Source organism: Prunus mume, linkage group LG2, assembly GCF_029339155.1.
Source record: "Prunus mume cultivar Tortuosa linkage group LG2, ASM2933915v1, whole genome shotgun sequence".
Lineage (NCBI taxonomy): Eukaryota > Viridiplantae > Streptophyta > Magnoliopsida > Rosales > Rosaceae > Prunus > Prunus mume.
The window spans coordinates 34,734,492-34,753,386 of record NC_142699.1 but is presented as its reverse complement, the minus strand read 5'-3'; the positions used below and the strand labels follow the sequence as shown (position 1 = coordinate 34,753,386).

The window sequence follows — 18,895 nt, the reverse complement described above, 5'->3', positions numbered from 1 at the left end:
AACGTAAGAAGGCAAGAACAAAAATATTTATTAACACTCAAATAGAAAACCAACACCCAAAGTTGGAACAAGCTACTGCTGACATTACTTGGTAGTACAAGCTAGAATCTGAATTGAGTAATAAGCTTGAAAGAATTAACATGAATTAGATTGTAGCTAGCAATTGATGGGATAGTGGATTGGATAGAACCATATATCTGAATAATGTAAGTTTTGATTATAATACAGAGTTTTACATTTGTATGGAAAGATATTATAGGGATTAATCAAACATATATGAGCCTCTTGCATTGCATGTTCGATCAATGTCGTAAACTCCTGGTTAATGATCTAATGATCGAGGTTCATGAACAAACAGACATCAATTAATTCATAGCCACACTGGGAGCCATTCCTGGCCATTGATGAAGTCGATAGACAAGAAGGGGGCAGCTTCTTTTTCAGTGAGTTGTTTGGCCCATTCAGCTCGCCCTCCAGCCTCGGCTCCCGGCCCTTTGCATTTATATTCCGCATGGTATAAGTTTCTGTACATTTTCATAATCATCCCACAACATTCTGTGTTAGTCGACCAAAACTTTGGCATAATAACAACCAATACAAGGAAACAAAAAACTACATGTTAGCGTGTGTTTGAGAAACATAAGTGATCTCAAGTTCGAACCCCAATAACACCTTGTTAGTGTGTGTGAGAAATTCCTCTACCCCTCATAGTTTAAACGATCGCTCGTATTAAAAAAAACAAGGACATGTTAGTTAGTTGGTTCTTACTCTATGCCGCCAGAATAGCTCCAATTGGTCCAGCCTTGAGGCACGACGGTCTTGGAGAGGTACATGTGTGCATAAACTACTCTGGAAAAGGCACCCTTGGCCCTGCCAAGATACACAGTGTCCCCAACACCATACAGCTTGCCCTTGTTGAACACAAACCCACTGTTCTCCTTCTCGCTCTCCCTATTTTGAGCTGTCACAGACCCCTTAATTGACACCCTTTTGTCTCCAATCACAAAGATCTCACAGGCCTGCATTAATTGTATACATTGATATTAATTTACTCCTGTGAAATTAACAATATGAAAACCCCAAAAATAAAAATAAAAATAAAAATAAAAAATAAATTGGAGTACTAATACTTACGTGGAAGATAGATTTACCACGTCCAAAGATGAAGTCGATTGAGCCTTGGATGTAGCAGTTATCATAATAATGCCTGCCCCTATAATCGAAGAGGGTGTTATGGGTACTGTAAAATGCACAATGGTAAAATGCTACTTTGTCTGCTGCCACAAATGCTGCCACTGACTGGTTCTGCGAGGTGTAAGCCACGCCTGTGGGAGCCTCATTCTGCACATTAATTCATCATTCAATTATATACAGTCAGAAATTTAATCCTCGCTTGTTTCACACTCCGATAAGAGAATGATTAAGTTTTTCTTGCTTGAGAGTTTCGTTTAGATTATCATATATGTAGAAGGAGGAAATGATGATGAACCTTGAAGCTAATCCCAAAGGCAATGAAGTGGGGAGCTTCGACGCTGAAAGTAGCAGATTCGACATTGTCCGAAGAGCTTTGGGACCAGACAATGGCGGACCTTCCCTTCCCATTTCCTCTCATGAATATATAGGGCTTACTACGTGGTACGATCACCTTTTCTCTGCCGGCCAAAACATGTAATGCATTAGATAATGTAATACCTATAAAAAAAACTCATTAATTAATTCCAAAAGAGGCTCTAATTGATGGTGAATTACCTGTACACCCCTTTCCTAACATGAATGATGATCCACTTATTATTTCCTTCAGGAACAGAATCAATGGCAGCCTGAACTGATTTGAAATCTCCCTTGCCATTGACATCGACCTTGATGGTGCGGTTGGTGTTAATCTTTTGGGTCAACAGGGGAGAGTCAATTACTTTTTCCGCAGTCAATCCATCGACAACATTTGTGAAAGTTACTGCGATGGAAAAAATGATTGCCAAGGTAATGAATGTTGTGGATGCAGACCCAGCCATGTTTTAGGGAGAGCAAAATCTTCAATTTGGGTCAAGAGTTTATATAGTGGGGTTTATTGTTGGCTAAACGAAATTCCATCTATTTTAGAGGGCCTCCGTTGGATTCTTGTCTGGTTTTTCTCTTTTGATTTGCTTAATTTCAACTTCTTTGTTTTTCATGAGCAATTGAGGGTGGCCAGGTAGGCACAAGTTCTAAAATGGGGAGAGAAACACACACTGGCGTACAAACACCGTTGTTGGTAGGTTTTAGCTCGTCCGTGTGTAACCGTACAATATATGGCATTCTTTTTTATTTATTTATTTATTTAGAATTAGCGAAAGATACATTGCATTGGAGAGAGGGGCACTTACCCTGAAATTTGAACACGAGACCAAGAGGAGAAGGGGGAGGGACCTCACCACTGAGGTGAACCCCTCGGTCTATATGGCATTCTGAAGATGATGACGTGGTTACAAAATTTTCTTTTGTTCTTTAACATACAACTGCATGCATACCATTAAATAAATAAAAGATGCATACAGTTTTGGTTCATAGTTCGTCTAGAATTTTTATAGCAAGAAACGTTAATTCTATGTTGTGGGTCGTGCATTCAACATTCAACATAAAAACAATATAAATATTTGCAGAGAAACAATTGGTTTATATTACCTTTATTTATTTATAATAATAAATCAAATATAAATTTTATTAGATAAACTTCAATTGTACAATCAAAGACATCAACAATACATTTAAAATATTAATTCTAAGAGGGTAACAAACTAGCATGTTAAAAGCAAAACTAACGCTGACAAAAGTCGCACTAAAAGTATTAGCCCACATCACCACAATTAATCATAAGCCCAAACAAAACCCACAAACCCAACATAACCAAAACCTTAAAAAACCTCATGAGCCTGGATGAACTCTACCACCACCACTTGAAAAGTGTTGTTGTGAACACAACCACCACCGCATTCGTAACAGATATAGGGAAAATATGATTTCCAATGACTTACCTGCGCATAAGAGCGAACAAATAAACGAAAATAACAACATCGCCGAAGAACAATTGGGTGATTTGTAGCAACCTCCGTTAACGACGATGTAGAATCAAATTTAGAAAACATGAGTGATGTTAGAAAGTAGGTTTTGGGAGCATGATTTGATTGAGAACATAGACTAAAAGGGTGATGATGAACTTCAACCTAACCATGACTCAGAAGAAACCACCACAAGAGGCTTTTTATTCAAAACGTCACAGTGAATTTATTCACTAATCTAAAAGGAAAAAACGAGAAGAGATAAGGGGAGGAGGCGTGTGATTCTTCCTCCTCCCCCTTTATGGAGTCATATACAGTTATTCTCTAATGCGGACGTTCAAACATTATTATTCGTGCAGACTTCATTGTAAATATAGAGGAGAGCAAGGAGGGTAGTAGAAAAAATACATATATTTATTTAAAAACTCATTTTAGCATGAACATATTATAGAAAAACTCATATAGAGCCTATTTGGAGAGAAAAACCCAAAATTAGCCACTTGTTATTAATTGGTTTGGGGGGAAGGGGGTTGAGGTTGTATTCAATTAAGATTTTAAAAGAGTTTAAAAATCCAGGTGTATTCAATTAAGATTTTAAAAGAGTTTGTAAAAGTTTGGGTGTATTCAGATTCAGACTTTAAAAAATTTCAATTGACTTTAAAAAAATACATCAAAATCTAGGTGTATTCAATTATGACTTTTTAGAAGTTAAACAAAGTTTAAGTGTATTCAAAAAGTCATTTATTTTGAAGGAATTAATGAGTTGCACGATTTTGTTAGAATTCAAAGTGGTAAGTATAAATACAAAAGGCTCTAACAAATCTTATGTCAACCCTAGAAACTTTGAAAGTACTCTATGCTTTCCAGCATTTGAATGTGTGTATTTGTCAAGTGGATGTAAAAAATCTCCTCCCTTTTCACTACGCTTTCATATATGTACGATCTCTCATCAATAATCTTCCCAATAATTGTGGAGTAATAACATTTGTACGGTATAACATATGCAATACTTAAATTCTAAAGCTTAATAATTTTTTTGATGAAAAAAAATGGTAGTAAGTAGGCTACCACTCAGAGTCGGGTCGCTGTTTACGGAATGCTCTCCCTAAAAGGTTCCTTACAGGATCCAACCCCTGATATTCCTAAAATGGGTGCTCAGAAGCATTACCAAACTTGTGAACCTAGTCGGCTTTTATTAATTAATTTCAATGTCAATTGGTTTAAGTGGAGCCTGCCTGATGAAGAGAGCTCAGACTTCATAAATAAGATAGGAGCGTTGGGTTGGGTCCAAAAAATACAGGTTGCATTGCAGTGATCGGTCTATTCTTTTGCACAGAGGTGTTGACGTGCATTCCTCTATGAGAATAAGCCACCCAAAGTCAGTGAAACCCATAAGATCTGCAATGGTACTAATAAAAAAAAGATCTACAATTGGAAAACAGCCTCACGATATTCCTGATGAAAGCGGTGTGTGATCAGTCTCTAGAATTATCCACTCGACACGTGTATCTACTTTTGGCATTACATTTCTCCTCTGGATATTTGAATATATATATATATTGATTAAAAATTTAAAGCCATGCTTGCCTTTTCTTTTGTACAAAACAAAACAAAAAACATGGCTTTGCCATGAACATGTGAATGATGCCGTGTTCGTTTACTTCGGCAGTTGAAGGTCATTTTCCAAACCAAAGCACCAAACCATATGCAGTGTGCATTTGAGAGGAGCGATATACTAAACTCATGCATTTGAGAAGGGCGATATACTAAACTCACACACCGTGTATAGTGTGTGATCAAACTCGAAGACAGAAATACTCAAATGCAGGGAGCAGTAATGCCTCAAATCCAATTAAAGATACAAGAATAAATATGCAATAAACATTTAAAATGAGGGGGGGTTGGATAAGATCAACCCATCAAAGGCATTGCAGATTTGATTTTGACAATGCAAAATGCCAATCAAAGTTTGTGGGAACCACCACCAATCAGCCATGGAAAAGCTTAACTTCGTGATATAGACCAGCATATAATTAATAAGTGGGCTCCTGTGCTCGTCGAAGTTTTTCTTGTTTTGTGGCTCGTATGCTTCAATCTTTTTCTTTTCCTAACAAAATCTCGTGTCTGATTTTTTTCACAATGAAATGGAAATGAGCCTTGAACTTTTGCCTGCTGCATTATTTAGATTCTGGTTGGAATTTTAAGTCCAGTCCACCACCGCCAGACTCAACTGCTCATTATGAATTAGTCAGACACATGCTAAGCAAAGCCTATATGCTCTCACCCATTTTTCTTTTTGTGTTTTTGATGAATTATTTATGCACATGTATCAAACCGTAATTAGAAAAGGAGGCAAACAGTATCCTTAACATGAAGGATGAACTTGACATTCACCATGGTAAAAGGGAAGGATGTAAATTGTAATTAGGGTAGGGTTAGTTATAATTACTTACCAACTGGGTTTTGTAAACAAAATAAAATTTGCAGAACAGAATATTAGTGGCAAACTATAAGTAGAATTCTAGCATTTACTTCACAGGATAAGCTGCCACTGGAAAAGGACAAATTGTTTATCAGATAGATGCCAATCAATCAATGTATTATAAATCATAATGAATAGAAAGCAATTTTTTTCCATGGCATTGTCAAGAACAATTCGACATCAAATATTTAATCATCCATGTATTTAATTTCCATCACTGTTCTTATTACAGTACCTTTTTCTTTTCACAAATTACAGCTGTTTTGTATTAGCAATTACTAAAAGCCGTACAAGTTCACAATTGCCTCACAATTATAAAAGAAAATTGATCCCTCCACTGGAGGTAAATTGGACTGGCATCCTTTAAGTTCACCTACTGCTACTGGAGGTGGCAGAGTCCTCTGTTTTCTGGGAGTCATAGCAGCAGCATTGAAGTTCACAAAGGATTTTATGTTTAAACACTCCAGCCAATCATCACAATGGATCTGAGAGCTGTAGTGGTAGGCATATCTCTGTTTGTGTTCAGCATTGGAGCTGAAGGGCAAGGGCTTTCCTATAATTTCTATGAGAACTCATGCCCACAAGTTGAGGCCATTGTTAGAGCTGCCCTCCAACCTATTTTTCTCACTGATCCCACTGCTCCTGCAGCTCTGTTGAGGCTCATGTTCCATGATTGCCAAGTTCAGGTCTTCTCTCTCTCTCTCTCTCTCTCTCTCTCTCTCTCTCTCTCAGTTTAGGAATTTGAGACATGGGTTAGTTGAGATATAAGCCCAAACATTGAGGGTGAAGTGCATGGCTTAAAAATGGAAACTCTTCAGTCTATTTTTTATTAGTTATATTTTTTCAATAAATGATGGTTTGATTTTGTAACAACAGGGCTGTGATGCTTCAATTCTTGTGGATCCAAATGAGAACACTGTGTCATCGGAGATGGCTTCAGGGAAAAACTTTGGTGTCAGAAAGAGAGAGTCAATCAATATTCTCAAGTCAATGGTTGAATTAGAATGTCCCCAACAAGTTTCTTGCTCTGATATTCTTGTCTTAACTGCTCGGGAGGCAGTGTCTGCGTCAGGAGGGCCAAAGATAAAGGTTCCTTTGGGAAGAAGAGACTCTTCTGTTCCTCCAAGCTATAAGCTTGCAGATTCTTTGCTTCCTTCTGCCACCATTGGAGTTGATGGCATGCTTCAACTATTTGCAAAGAAAGGGATGACAGTCGAAGAATCTGTGGCCATAATGGGTAACAAGTACATGAACTTGTTCTATTGGGTTTCTTCAAAACAGTGTGCATTAAAATTCTTTTTATGAAACTAACATGTCCAAAAACATATTATTGCAATTTTGCAGGCGCGCACACACTAGGGGTGACACATTGTTTGAACATTCTAAAACGTCTAAGCGGACTTGATCAAGGTGGGCGTGTAGAAGGCATGGCGCCCATGTTTGAAGCATTCCTAAGGATAAACTGTCCTCAAGGCTCTTTGACATCAAATGCAAGCTTCGTTCTTAATGACCCTACAACACTTACATTCGACAACCACTACTACAATAATGTAATTAGAGGCCATGGGGTACTTAGAGTTGATGCTGAAATGGTGATGGACCCGCGCACAGCTCTCGCTGTCAAGCGATTTGCTGCCGATCAGGATGGTTTCTTTCAGGCATTTTCTTCTGCCTTTGTCAAGTTCTCTAGCTCTGGTGTCCTGAGTGGGAATCAAGGTGTTGTTAGAAAGATATGCAATGTATTGGACTGAGAGTCAGAGGCGTTTGTTAATTTAAATTGCAATACCATTGTTGTTACCAAAATTATTCAGTTCATGTTGAATTCGAATCTTCAGTGCTTTCCAAACTTTGGATCAAGAAGATCTACTTTTTATTTTTCAATACATACATACATTTATTTCTTTTCGGCTCGTTTCATGTTCAAATCTTCTGTTTTGTTCTGATTAAAATACGATCCATTAAGCCTATGAGCAATAAAAGGCCCAACAACACATGCTTAAAACAAGAACACAAGCCCGAAACTCAAAAGCAAAGGCCGCGCACCGAAAATTATACAAAGCAAAACTAAAATTTGAGTAGCAACCTAAACCCAGCATTTCCTAACTAAAGCCAGACTAATTTCCCAACTTAATTTTATGTCTCCCCCTAATCCTGTAATGAGACTCCAGCGTCAACAAATGCGAAACTTAAACCCAAGCTATGACTTTTGAAGAATTTCAAGAGAATGTTAGAATTATAATGTCACATTTGGTGTATATATATATATTCTCTTCTAATCAATTCAAAAGAAAATTGTATGTAGTTGTTGGAGTAGAAAATTTCGGGTCCTCCAACAAGTAATTTGATTTCCATGTTGAGAAGTCGGACACTATTTCGATTGCCATCAGTGAAGGAGGGGGGTACCTGCAAAAAAACACTCCGACGCTCAAGTCAATAAGAGTATAATTGCAGGAGAGTTTAGAATAGTATTGCACCTCATTTTTTTGCCCCGAGATGTTGTGTTAATTGACCTTTTATAGGCAGTGGAGTCTTAGGCTCCAACTCTCACATCCCTTATTTTCCTCCATGATTCAGGATAATGGATGTCATGTTACTTGATTTTCTCCATTCCCCCAAGTTTAGGATGTATGAGTAGTGGGTTATTGTTTACGGAGTAAAATTTGCTCCCACACATGCCCCCTTTTCTCTCTTCAGATATGCTTTGTTCTCGGGTGTGAAGAGATAAAATATTTATTGTGGGAATTCGTTCCATGCGAGATTTCAAGAGATATCAAGTAATATAATAAATACATTTGTTAACTAAGGAACATGAGAAAATATCTTGGAATTTAGAAGCAAACTAAATTTGTTACCTCTTGACCACAGCTAAACAACGATTCATGAGTAAAGCACCGCCCTAAGAAATCCTTGATCCACAAGTCCTTGAGTTATGATATGTATTGTCAAATTTGGTGAACCTTGGTTTGGATCGGCAAAGAATCCAATTGATTAGGATTAACTAAGGATCCAATTGATGGGCTCGAGAGGATTGATAACTTTGAGATGATGTAAAGATTGGCTTGGATCCGATTGATGGTTCCTAGAGGATTGATAACCCTAAGGTGATGTAGGAATCGACATGGATCCAATTGATTATCACCAGGGGATTGGTAACCCCTGGGGTGATGTAAGGATCGGCATGGACTCAATTGATTGCCCTTAGAGGATTGGTAACCTTAGGGTGATGTTGGGATCGATGTGGATCCAATTGATTGCCCTCAGAGAATTGGTAACCCCCAGGGTGATGTAGGGATCGGCATGGACCCAATTGATCGCCCCTAGAGGATTGGTAACCTCAAGGTGATGTTGGAATCGGCATGGATCCAATTGATTGCCCCTAGGGGATTGGTAACCCCCAGGGTGATGTAGGGATTGACATGGACCCAATTGATCCCCCCTAGAGGATTGGTAACCTCAGTGTGATGTTTGGATCGGCATGGATCCAATTGATTGCCCTAAGGGGATTGGTAACCCTCGGTGTAGGGATCGGCATGGACCCAATTGATTCCCCCAGAGAATTGGTAACCCCCGGGGTGGTGTAGGGATTGGCATGAATTCAATTGATCGCCCCCAGAGAATTGGTAATCCCCGGGGTGATGTAGGGATCGGCATGGATCCGATAATATTGTTAGGTAATTGATATGAACCAAAATAGTTTGTGGAGTTCTGAGGCATCAGCTCATGGAGTGTCGTGGCTTTGGCACACACACTTCTCCTTATCTTCAATTTATCATCAACTTAGTTGATTTTTGTTGGCTTTTGAAATATAATTTGGATATGCTCCCTGCTTGCAAACCTTGTTTGACATTCTCATTACACCTGCCTATGTCACGCTGAGTTTCAAATTGTATATATATATTTTTGTCAATTATCAAAATCATAAATCGTGGTGACTAAAGAGGCATAGAGTACAATTTTCTTAGATTTGTAATCATTTTTCAAGCAAATTGGAAATTGAACTTAGGGTTAACCAAATGAATATAAAAAAGACATATAAAAGGTCTTCCACGAGATGAACAATTAATTCTTGCAAGACTCAAATTGGGTGCATAAGCACTTGATGAGTACACGATTATCAAATTAGTATAGAAAAACACTACACTAAGAATTTCAAGAAAAATAATAGTTGAGCTAGTCCATATGTGTAGACAGTATAAGCTAACTATATTGAAAAGACAACCAAGAATTATTAACCTCCGTGATAGACTTAAGCAATAATATATGTAGCAGAGAGAATAAACCATTGCATTGGCAAATATTTGACAGAAGTTGTTGTTCACACAGCTAACGTCATATAGAAATCTTTTAAAAAGAAACACAGTCAGAGTAAATTATATCTCGACTTGGAAACCAGCCAAGTTACTTGCACTAGGCATATGTAAAAATTGTTTCACTTGTTACTGTAGCAATTAGTAGCATTCAATTTAGCTATAATTTTACTTAGGCAAAAGCCAAGTTAATTGACTAGGTGCATACTCTTTGAACATCTTTCAATGAATATAAAGGTTCCGAATCATGTTAAACTGCACTTGACATAGGCATCTAATTGGTATGCACATAAGTATAGATAATAACATGTCTGTTAATGACCATTAGAAATGTGTGAAATCATATTATGTGAAAGTCAAAGTGGATTGAGAGAAGTTGAGTGAGTGGCTTGCATCGGTTATAGTAGTGGCTGCTTCGTTCAAATCATTCAGGGTTGAAATGATTTTCCTTCCTTTTGGGTCTGCATCAATAAGAACATGTAAATTAGTGGCTCAACGTTTTTCTCTTTTTGTCAAAGAGGAACTAGGAAGTCCATTTAATTCTAAACTGATCAAAATGAATGAGATGGTTCTTATCTGTGTAGTCCACATCCAAGTATCAATTTGGCATTCTGGCTCCTCATTTTCAAGAGATGCAGTTTAGTCTGCCCCTCTCCCTTTGAGTTTCCCTGTTCTCCTGGCGTCCTTGATCGTTTATAAATCACAACACCCCATTGTAGTCGGACAAGTGTGCACATATGAGGACAACATTTCAACCAACAATTGTATCCTGTATTTTGAGCAGCCAAAACATGTTAATTGTGTCCTGGTTTTTAGTAGGGAATCAAGTGAGAAACAAAAAGTATCATTTGAAGCATTTAACCGCATGCCCCATCTCATCACAACGAAAGAATTGGGTTGTCATGAGTACGACCGTGAGAATGTCAATTGAATATACTCTTGTGATGATTAATGTTTTTGAGATAATAACAGAGAGATTAAAATCTGGCACCCACAATATATTTCACTACGTAGATAATCAAGTGGGAATGAAATATTCTCGTTCGAAGGATTTAGCATGTGCCCCCCAATTCAATCCATTTGTTACATGATGCAATAAGCAATCTTAATAAAAGACTTTGATAATGCCCGCATAAATCTTCCAGAGTGTATGAAGAAGTGCAATCATAGAATGCAATATTTTCATCCATCGTTGAATTGTGAGAGATAAAGAGACTCTTAGAAATTTGCTCCCACAGTAGTATATGTCAATGAATTTGTTGGGTTAACAATGATAATCACAGCCCTATTTCCAAGACCAAACGTGATTGGAATGGATGCAAAGGGAGGCTGACAGATTAGAGGAGAAAGATATATAACATAAACTAGAATGAGGTTCTTTGGTTAATAATGAGAAGATAGACCAAAGAAGAAAATGATGAACATGAACAAAGTTCATAAAGGTGAGTTGGGCTACTTGAGACATTAAATTAATTAAAGGATGAGGATTAGCCTAAATTCATGAAAATGCAGACAACCTAAATACTCATAATCCTGGAAGATGCCCTACTTTGTAGAGATATTTATAATAAACCTCATTTCTTCCATTGACTTTATATATAAACACTAAGACCTATAAATTGAAGAAAAAAAAACCCAAAAAGGACCAGATGTACCAATTTTTAATTTGAATGGTGTGTGAAATACCATTATTATCCTTGCATTATGATTTTTAAAAGGAAAAAAAAAAAAAACTTTCATGGAGTGTTGTAATTTTTAGGTTTCTAATAAAGGCTTGTATTGTATATTTGGTCATTTTGAAACGTCAAATGGATTTTTTCTTAGAGTTTGAATATTGTAAGATTTTTCTATATTTTGGGACCTATTTATATGAGCTTATATGTGAAATACCGTCATTTGTATTCTCCTCTCTTGTTCGTGTTGATTAAAACATTTGAAGTAGAACGAATAAATTTCATGACATTAGGCACAGGCCAAAAGCGATGAACATCCAATTCCTAGCCAAAGCCCAACTGAAAGATGAGTGAAATCCCCAAATATGGGTTCTTCTGCTGCCTTCTTCCTTCCTTTGAACCTATGAAACTGAGCTCAGAAATCAGAGTAATGGCGCCCGATACCATTGGCTGTACATTAAAGTCTGACGCTGCTACTATTGGTCACGCAATTTTAATGAATTCAATCTAAAGGTAATAACACGTGTTAGAATAATAGAGGCAAAAAGAACAAATGGAACTGTGGCCGGCGGAGAGTTAGGCACAAATTTAATCAATTACAGAAAGGAGGGAATTTCACAGACCAAGTTAGGCATAGATATATATATACAGAGAACTTCCATTGAGGGATCCCTCAAATAAGCTTATTTGAGAGACACCCTTTGTAGGGTCCACTCCGGATTGTATTTCACTAATCCAGACCGTCTATTTTGTAGATACTCATTCAAAGATCATCTCTATAAAATCACTTGAATCTGATATCATTTGACATCTCAATTGAGTTCTTGAAATTTTAATACTTTCTTGAAGTACTGTGTTCATTGATTTTGTAGGACACAATTGAATATTGAAACGGTTTCCGATTTGTCTAATTTTTTGCAAGGATGATCAATAGATGGTTTGGATCGTTGAAAATAAATTCGTATGGTACCCTAAATTGTATCCCTCAATAGAAGAGTATTGTATATATGTATATATAACCAACCCCCTTATCAAAAAGAAAGAAAGGTTAATATTATTTCATGAAATGGGGATTATATTCCAAATTCTTGTAGTCTACTTCTTGTTGTTGGTTAGCTGCTCAGCCAACAAAAATGTTCCTGCCTTTTTCACTTTTGGCGATTCCTTGGTTGATGTGGGAAACAACAACTACCTTCAAACCACAGCAAAGGGAAATTATTTTCCCTTTGGAATTGATTTTGGGAATAATCCAACAGGACGATTTTCAAATGGGAGAACAACTTTTGACATTCTTCGTAAGATACGTTTTGATGATATTCATACGACAAGTCTTTGTGATTTCAATTCTGGCAAATTAGTATTACAATTTATATTTGTACACTATTTTTGCAACAATGTAGAGATATGTACTTAAATTAACTTCACTACTTTCTCATTTTGTTATGACAGAACAGGAATTGGGTTTCGCAAATTTTACTCCTCCTTACTTGGCACCAACTACTGTTGGAGAAGCACTTCTGCAGGGTGTCAATTATGCTTCCGCTGGCTCTGGAATTTTCAATTCTACTGGATATCTGTTTGTAAGTTTTCTCCCAAACCTACAAGTTTTTGGATTTAAGGAAGTTAGCTAGTCTTAATTCAGAACTAAACGAGTTGTATTATGCTTTCAAATTAGCTTCCTGATGATGAGGAAGCTAATTTTAACTTTAATACATACCATACTACGGCGTGCAATTTACTTTTATTAATTGTAAGTCAGAATATTATGTACGTATATAATAGGGTGACCGAATCAATTTTGACACGCAAATGAGTTACCATGGAAGAACCGTGCTTGCTATCATGTCGAGGATTGGCATTCCTGCAGCTCAGAAATTGTTGAGAAGAGCCATTTATGGGGTTGCAATTGGCTCTAACGATATAATGTTCAAGGAGTCTGCACCCGTGGCCATGTCCGAAGAAGCTTATTTGGATTTCTTGATTTCAAGACTCAAATCAGCACTCACGGTAAGTAAAATTCCTTAATAATTAAGACTATTGACTCATGTAAACTAATCACATTAATCTTTAGTAGTAGTTTTGTACAGATTAATTTGACTATTTTTTTTTTTGTTCCTTCTTTGCAGACACTCTACAACTTGAATGCTAGAAAGATCATCGTCACCAACGCTGGAGCTTGTGGGTGTATTCCATTTGAGAAAGATATACATCCAGTTCCAAAGGGAAGTTGTGTTCGTCTGATAAATCGTTTGGCTCAGACATATAACGACAAGTTGAAGGGCATGCTTGCCGAGCTTAACAAAGATCTTCAAGGGGCAAAGTTTATTTACGTAGATATTTACCGAATAATACTAGATCTCACAAACAATTATGTGTCATATGGTGCGTGTATATTCTATCTTTTGAGGCATTTATTTGTTTATTTATAATGTAATAACTATAACAATATTAACCTCTGCTGCTGCTGCTGTTGTTGTTGTTGTTGTTGTGTTTCACTGTATGCAGGCTTTGAGAATGCAACTTCTGCATGCTGCTGGTCTGCCGTGGGCCGAGGGGGACTGGTGCCATGCAATCCTTTATCTAAAGTTTGTCCCGACAGATCCAAGTATATATTCTGGGATGTGTTTCACTTAACAGACGCTGCTAATGTTATTGCAGCAAGGCATATGATGGATGGTGGCTTAAATTATACATCACCTATGAATTTTAGGCAACTTGTTCAGTCTTGAGCTAGCATAGCAGTCCCTGAATAAACTGCAATGAGACGCCCATGTTTGTTTTTCAAAAAATCAAGATGGTTCTGTGATGAAATAGACTTTGGAACCAAATCCAAGCCAGTTAGCTATTATGGGTTTTGAGGAATTTCACATTTCAATGTCATTATTTGAAGTTTATAAGATTTTCACTAATAACTTCAAGAACATTCAAACCTCATCCTAAGTTCAAAACATACTCTTCATAAACATGGCATTAGAACATTATGGGAATTATAATAAGAACGTAAGTATCTTATGCTCTGCAAGGGGCTTGTAGCTCAAGAGCATTTATCCATGCACCTGATATCCTAGTTTCGATTCCCCCCTCCCTCCATATTGCTTGTATGAAAAAGAAAAAGAAAATAATCTTATGCTCTCTACTCAATCAACCAGTGATATACTATCGGTTTCTGACTTCTAATTTTAAGTCAAATTTACATTTAGGGCATTTGGTTGGACTTTATTTTTATGTATTTATTTTCTGGTTGAACGGAGGGCTAACGCCCAAACAAAAACGAATTAAGCAACACCCAGTATAGGTCCAGTACGACCATCTTTATCATCATAGAGGCTGCTCAAGTAACTGATGAAAACTCAGCTGGCTATCCAGACTTGATTTAGGCCGAGTACCATTCGGTTCGATTGTTTCAAAGAAGAGTAATTTACTAGAAAGACTGGGACTTTGCAAATTGCAGGTAAAGGATTGCAAGAAAGAAAACAAGTTTAAAAAATTGAGATTATAAGGAAAAACATTTACTCCTCATTACTTAGTACAAATTTGTTGAGATTAAAAGGTGCAATCGATTGGTAGGTGTGGAGACGCCAAACTAGTTGAGAAATATGTATGCTGTCATGATCCGTTAGACAAAAGTTTAATGTGATTATCTTTTTTTCTTTTACAAACACCATACAGAACCTTAACATTTAATTTAATTTGGGAGACAATATATAGGTGGTCTTAAGGCAGTAAATTCCATACAGAACCTCGGGTCTTAGGGTCAGGCCACACAGCTAAGAAATCCAATTCCTACCTAAATACAACATAAAGAGAGTGTATTAAGCTCTTAAATGGATTCTCCGATCCCTCTTTTCTTTGGCACCTAAGAAACTTAGCTCAGAAATAATGGCGTTCCAATATCACAGCGGCCGGCCTAGACTGTATAATAGAGGAACAAATCCAACTGTGGCCTGTGGCCTGCCTAGGAGAGTTAGGCACAAATTCAATGGTGAATTGAGAGGGAATTTCACAGACCAGTTAGACACAAGTTTTCCCATAGATATCAAAAGTTGTATATAAACAACCCCCTTATAAAAAAGAAAGAATGGTTATTATTATTTCTATCTTAAAATTAATGGGGATAAATATTATATTCCAAATTTTTGTAGTCTACTTGTTTTTGTTGGTTAGTGTTAAAATTAATGCACATTTATGTCTTGAATAATATAGAATAATCTAGAAAAATTGAGAGAAGTTGACAAGTTTAAAGTCACTAGAAACATCATACTAATTATAGAATGTATTATAACTAGAGAAATCTAAAATTAGAAGACGACTTATGACTGAAAATGACTTTGGGAAAGTCGGTTACTGTGCAACCGACTTGTCCAAAGCCAAGTTGCCGACTTAGCATCCCTATATATATAAGCTAGCAGCCCACTTATGTATTCAAAGCAAAGGAGGTTGGTTAAGAAAAGTACATTCTAATGAGGTGGAGTGAATTAAGGTATGAAATCCAATTCCTAGCTAGATACCACATAAAGTGGAGTGAATAAGCTCTTAAATGGGTTCTCCGATCCCTCTTTTCCTTGGAAGCTATGAAACTTAGCTCAGACATAATGGCGTTCCAATATCACCGGCCGGCCTACAATGTGGATCATAATAGAGGCAAACATAACAAATCCAACTGTGGCCTGCCGGCCTAGAGAGAGTTAGGCACAAATTCAACCAATATATACTAAGAGGGAATTTCATAGACCAGTTAGGCACAAAGTTTCCCACAGATATGGAAAGTTGTATATATATAAGGATAACAACCCCCTTATAAAAAACGAAAAGAAAGGTTACTATTATTTCTATCTTAAAATAAATGGAGATAATTATATTCCAAATTTTTGTAGTTTACTTGTTTTTGTTGGTTAGCTGCTCAGCCCAAAATAATGTTCCTGCTTTTTTCACTTTTGGCGATTCCTTGGTTGATGTGGGGAACAACAACCACCTTCAAACTTTAGCTAAGGCAAATTATTTCCCTTATGGAATTGATTTTGGGAATAACCCAACAGGAAGATTTTCAAATGGGAGAACAATTATTGACATTATTCGTACGTAACGTTTCAATGGATATTCAATCATTCATAATACATATATATATATATATATATATATATAGCTGCCTCTTTCTCTTTGGGAATTCAATTCTGGCAACTTACTACTGTTTGCAGAAACGTATTCGAGTATGGACTCAAAGTTTTTACAATTTTCTTATTTTCTTATGACAGAACAGGAAGTGGGTTTGAAAAATTTTACTCCACCTTACTTGGCTCCAACTGCTTCTGGAGACAATCTTCTACAAGGTGTCAATTATGCTTCCTCTGCCTCTGGAATTTACAATTTCACTGGATTTTTCTTTGTAAGTTTTCTGCTAAACTAACCTCCTAGAAGTTTTTGGATTTAGGGAAGCTATCTGCAATGCATGCATCATGCATGAGTCTGAAGAATTATGTATATATGTGTATGTCTATGTAGGGTGATCGAATCAATTTTGACACGCAAATCAGTTACCATGGGACAACTGCGCTAGCTATCATGTCAAGGATCGGCATTCCAGCAGCTCAAAAATTATTGAGAAAAGCAATTTATGTGGTTGTAATTGGCTCTAACGACATAATGTTCAAGGAGTCAGCACCCATTGCTATGTCAGAAAAAGCTTATATGGATTTCTTGATTTCAAGACTCAAATTAGCACTTACGGTTAAATTTCCTTCTTTAAGACTTACATATGTTGGCTGAAATAAAAAAGTTAGAAGCACACACACTAAGAAAATTCCTTTGCAGACACTCTACAACTTGGATGCTAGAAAGATTGTGGTGAGCAACGCTGCACTTATTGGCTGTATCCCATTTGAGAAAGACATACATCCAGTTGAGAAGGGAAGTTGTGCTCGTGTGCTAAATAAGATGGCCCAGATATACAACAAGAAGTTGAAGGGCATGCTTGCAGAGCTTAACAAAGAGCTTCAAGGGGCAAAGTTTGTTTACGCAGATAATTATCGAATATTGCAAGATCTCACCCAAAATTATGCTTCATATGGTCTGTATATTCTATGAGTTGCAGTTAGTCATGTAACAACTAACAATATTAGTAAGGGAGTTTCACTAAAACACCCAAAATGGAGGTTGAAATTATAAAAAAACCCAACACCCAAAACACTTTATAAACACACCCAAAACCCATCATTACACACACTCAAAACCCATTTATAAACACACCCAAAAAGTTGACTTTGGGGTTGATTTTGGGTGTGTTTCTATGTTTAAATAATGCTTGGGTTTTTTTATAAATACATGTCTAGGATTGGGTTTATTTATAAATTTGTATATTAACCTCTGTTATGTTTGATAGGATTTGAGGTTGCAACTTCTGCATGCTGCGCGTTTGCCGGGAGACGAGGGGGACTGGTACCCTGCAATCCTTTATCTAAAGTTTGTCCCGACAGATCAAAGTATGTATTCTGGGATCCATTTCACTTGACGGATGCTGCTTGTGTTGTTGCAACAAGGCATATTATGGATGGCGACTTAACTTATATGTCACCTATGAATTTGAGACAGCTTGTGCAATCTTGAGCTAGCAATCCATGAACCTGAAATGAGCTGAATATGATGTAGGACGACCCTGTTTGTAATTCAAAAAAAAAAACAAGATGGTTCATTGATGAAATAAATGATGGAATCCAAGCTGCATATGAGTGGGTTTTGAAGAATTTCAAGCCTTGTTTGCGCTGTGTCATCTAGGCTCAGTATGATTAATTCCAGTGTAGTTCTGTTTTGTTGGTCTTCCACCCTCCTTATTTGGTAGCACCTCCGAAATAATTATTGGTTCTCAGTCTTTAAACCTATATATCAAACTTTGCTATGAATATTTAATGGCCTTTCTAAAGGAAGTTGAGGTTCCATCCCAAAACTAATTGACAATTGAGGGAGTAGCTCAATATCTTATAAGCTCTTGTTAGATTTTTCAACTTTTCAATGTGAGATATTTTTACCTTCACATTCTCACACGCCATCGCACGTATGACGAATTTTCAAGTCTAACACATGAACAATACATATTGACATAGAGCATATGTGGCTGTTGGGCTTTCACACAAAAACAATCCCCATGAAGGAAGTTGAGGTTTCACCCCAAAACCAATTGGCAATGGGCAGAGTAACCCAACTCCTTATAAGCCTTTCCATTCCATGCCATTTACTAAATAATTAAAGTTCAAAATCTGATCTTCTGCTTGTGGTGGTCATGCAAATTTAATTAAGTTAATCTAGCTAATAGGTACTAAAAACATGTGTTAGAACTTAGAATATGGAACAAATCGAGCTGTTCCTGGCATAGAGAGTTAGGCCACAAGTTTCCCATAGATTTAAAAA

At 36.9% G+C, this 18,895-nt stretch overlaps 4 protein-coding genes across 4 annotated transcripts; 3 read left to right on the top strand and 1 right to left on the bottom strand.

The window, feature by feature from the left end:
* Window positions 1-370: 370 nt before the first annotated feature.
* LOC103323175 (Pectin lyase-like superfamily protein) lies at window positions 371-2,038 on the bottom strand. Its single transcript, XM_008225148.3, has 5 exons — window positions 1,750-2,038; window positions 1,490-1,652; window positions 1,135-1,341; window positions 769-1,019; window positions 371-524 (listed from the first exon to the last, which is right to left on the bottom strand). The coding sequence occupies exons 1-5, from the start codon at window positions 2,010-2,012 to the stop codon at window positions 371-373; spliced, it is 1,038 nt and encodes a 345-aa protein (XP_008223370.1). The 5' UTR covers window positions 2,013-2,038.
* A 3,720-nt stretch (window positions 2,039-5,758) lies between these two features.
* On the top strand, window positions 5,759-7,363 carry LOC103323176 (Peroxidase family protein). Its single transcript, XM_008225149.2, has 3 exons — window positions 5,759-6,203; window positions 6,394-6,754; window positions 6,862-7,363. Exons 1-3 carry the CDS (start codon window positions 5,997-5,999, stop codon window positions 7,266-7,268), a joined length of 975 nt encoding a protein of 324 aa, XP_008223371.2. The 5' UTR covers window positions 5,759-5,996; the 3' UTR covers window positions 7,269-7,363.
* Window positions 7,364-12,547: 5,184 nt separating this feature from the next.
* LOC103323198 (GDSL esterase/lipase At4g16230-like) lies at window positions 12,548-14,364 on the top strand. The gene is made up of 5 exons (XM_008225174.2): window positions 12,548-12,792; window positions 12,947-13,077; window positions 13,280-13,504; window positions 13,624-13,879; window positions 14,003-14,364. Exons 1-5 carry the CDS (start codon window positions 12,564-12,566, stop codon window positions 14,224-14,226), a joined length of 1,065 nt encoding a protein of 354 aa, XP_008223396.2. The 5' UTR covers window positions 12,548-12,563; the 3' UTR covers window positions 14,227-14,364.
* A 1,938-nt stretch (window positions 14,365-16,302) lies between these two features.
* LOC103323199 (GDSL esterase/lipase At4g16230-like) lies at window positions 16,303-18,365 on the top strand. Its single transcript, XM_089046579.1, has 5 exons — window positions 16,303-16,572; window positions 16,750-16,880; window positions 16,997-17,221; window positions 17,306-17,561; window positions 17,874-18,365. Exons 1-5 carry the CDS (start codon window positions 16,341-16,343, stop codon window positions 18,095-18,097), a joined length of 1,068 nt encoding a protein of 355 aa, XP_088902705.1. The 5' UTR covers window positions 16,303-16,340; the 3' UTR covers window positions 18,098-18,365.
* The last annotated feature ends 530 nt before the right edge of the window (window positions 18,366-18,895 follow it).

What these genes read in the sequence shown, in the direction of transcription:
- LOC103323175 (XM_008225148.3), bottom strand. Translation starts at nt 2,012, where the DNA reads ATGGCTGGGTCTGCATCCACAACATTCATTACCTTGGCAATCATTTTT. An exon ending in GTTAGGAAAGGGGTGTACAG is followed by an intron (nt 1,653 to 1,749) that starts GTAATTCACCAT and finishes TTTGGCCGGCAG; the next exon opens with AGAAAAGGTGATCGTACCAC. An exon ending in GTGGTAAATCTATCTTCCAC is followed by an intron (nt 1,020 to 1,134) that starts GTAAGTATTAGT and finishes CAATTAATGCAG; the next exon opens with GCCTGTGAGATCTTTGTGAT.
- LOC103323176 (XM_008225149.2), top strand. Translation starts at nt 5,997, where the DNA reads ATGGATCTGAGAGCTGTAGTGGTAGGCATATCTCTGTTTGTGTTCAGC. An exon ending in TCCATGATTGCCAAGTTCAG is followed by an intron (nt 6,204 to 6,393) that starts GTCTTCTCTCTC and finishes TTGTAACAACAG; the next exon opens with GGCTGTGATGCTTCAATTCT. An exon ending in AGAATCTGTGGCCATAATGG is followed by an intron (nt 6,755 to 6,861) that starts GTAACAAGTACA and finishes GCAATTTTGCAG; the next exon opens with GCGCGCACACACTAGGGGTG.
- LOC103323198 (XM_008225174.2), top strand. Translation starts at nt 12,564, where the DNA reads ATGGGGATTATATTCCAAATTCTTGTAGTCTACTTCTTGTTGTTGGTT. An exon ending in AACAACTTTTGACATTCTTC is followed by an intron (nt 12,793 to 12,946) that starts GTAAGATACGTT and finishes TTGTTATGACAG; the next exon opens with AACAGGAATTGGGTTTCGCA. An exon ending in GACTCAAATCAGCACTCACG is followed by an intron (nt 13,505 to 13,623) that starts GTAAGTAAAATT and finishes CCTTCTTTGCAG; the next exon opens with ACACTCTACAACTTGAATGC.
- LOC103323199 (XM_089046579.1), top strand. Translation starts at nt 16,341, where the DNA reads ATGGAGATAATTATATTCCAAATTTTTGTAGTTTACTTGTTTTTGTTG. An exon ending in ATTTCACTGGATTTTTCTTT is followed by an intron (nt 16,881 to 16,996) that starts GTAAGTTTTCTG and finishes ATGTCTATGTAG; the next exon opens with GGTGATCGAATCAATTTTGA. An exon ending in GACTCAAATTAGCACTTACG is followed by an intron (nt 17,222 to 17,305) that starts GTTAAATTTCCT and finishes ATTCCTTTGCAG; the next exon opens with ACACTCTACAACTTGGATGC.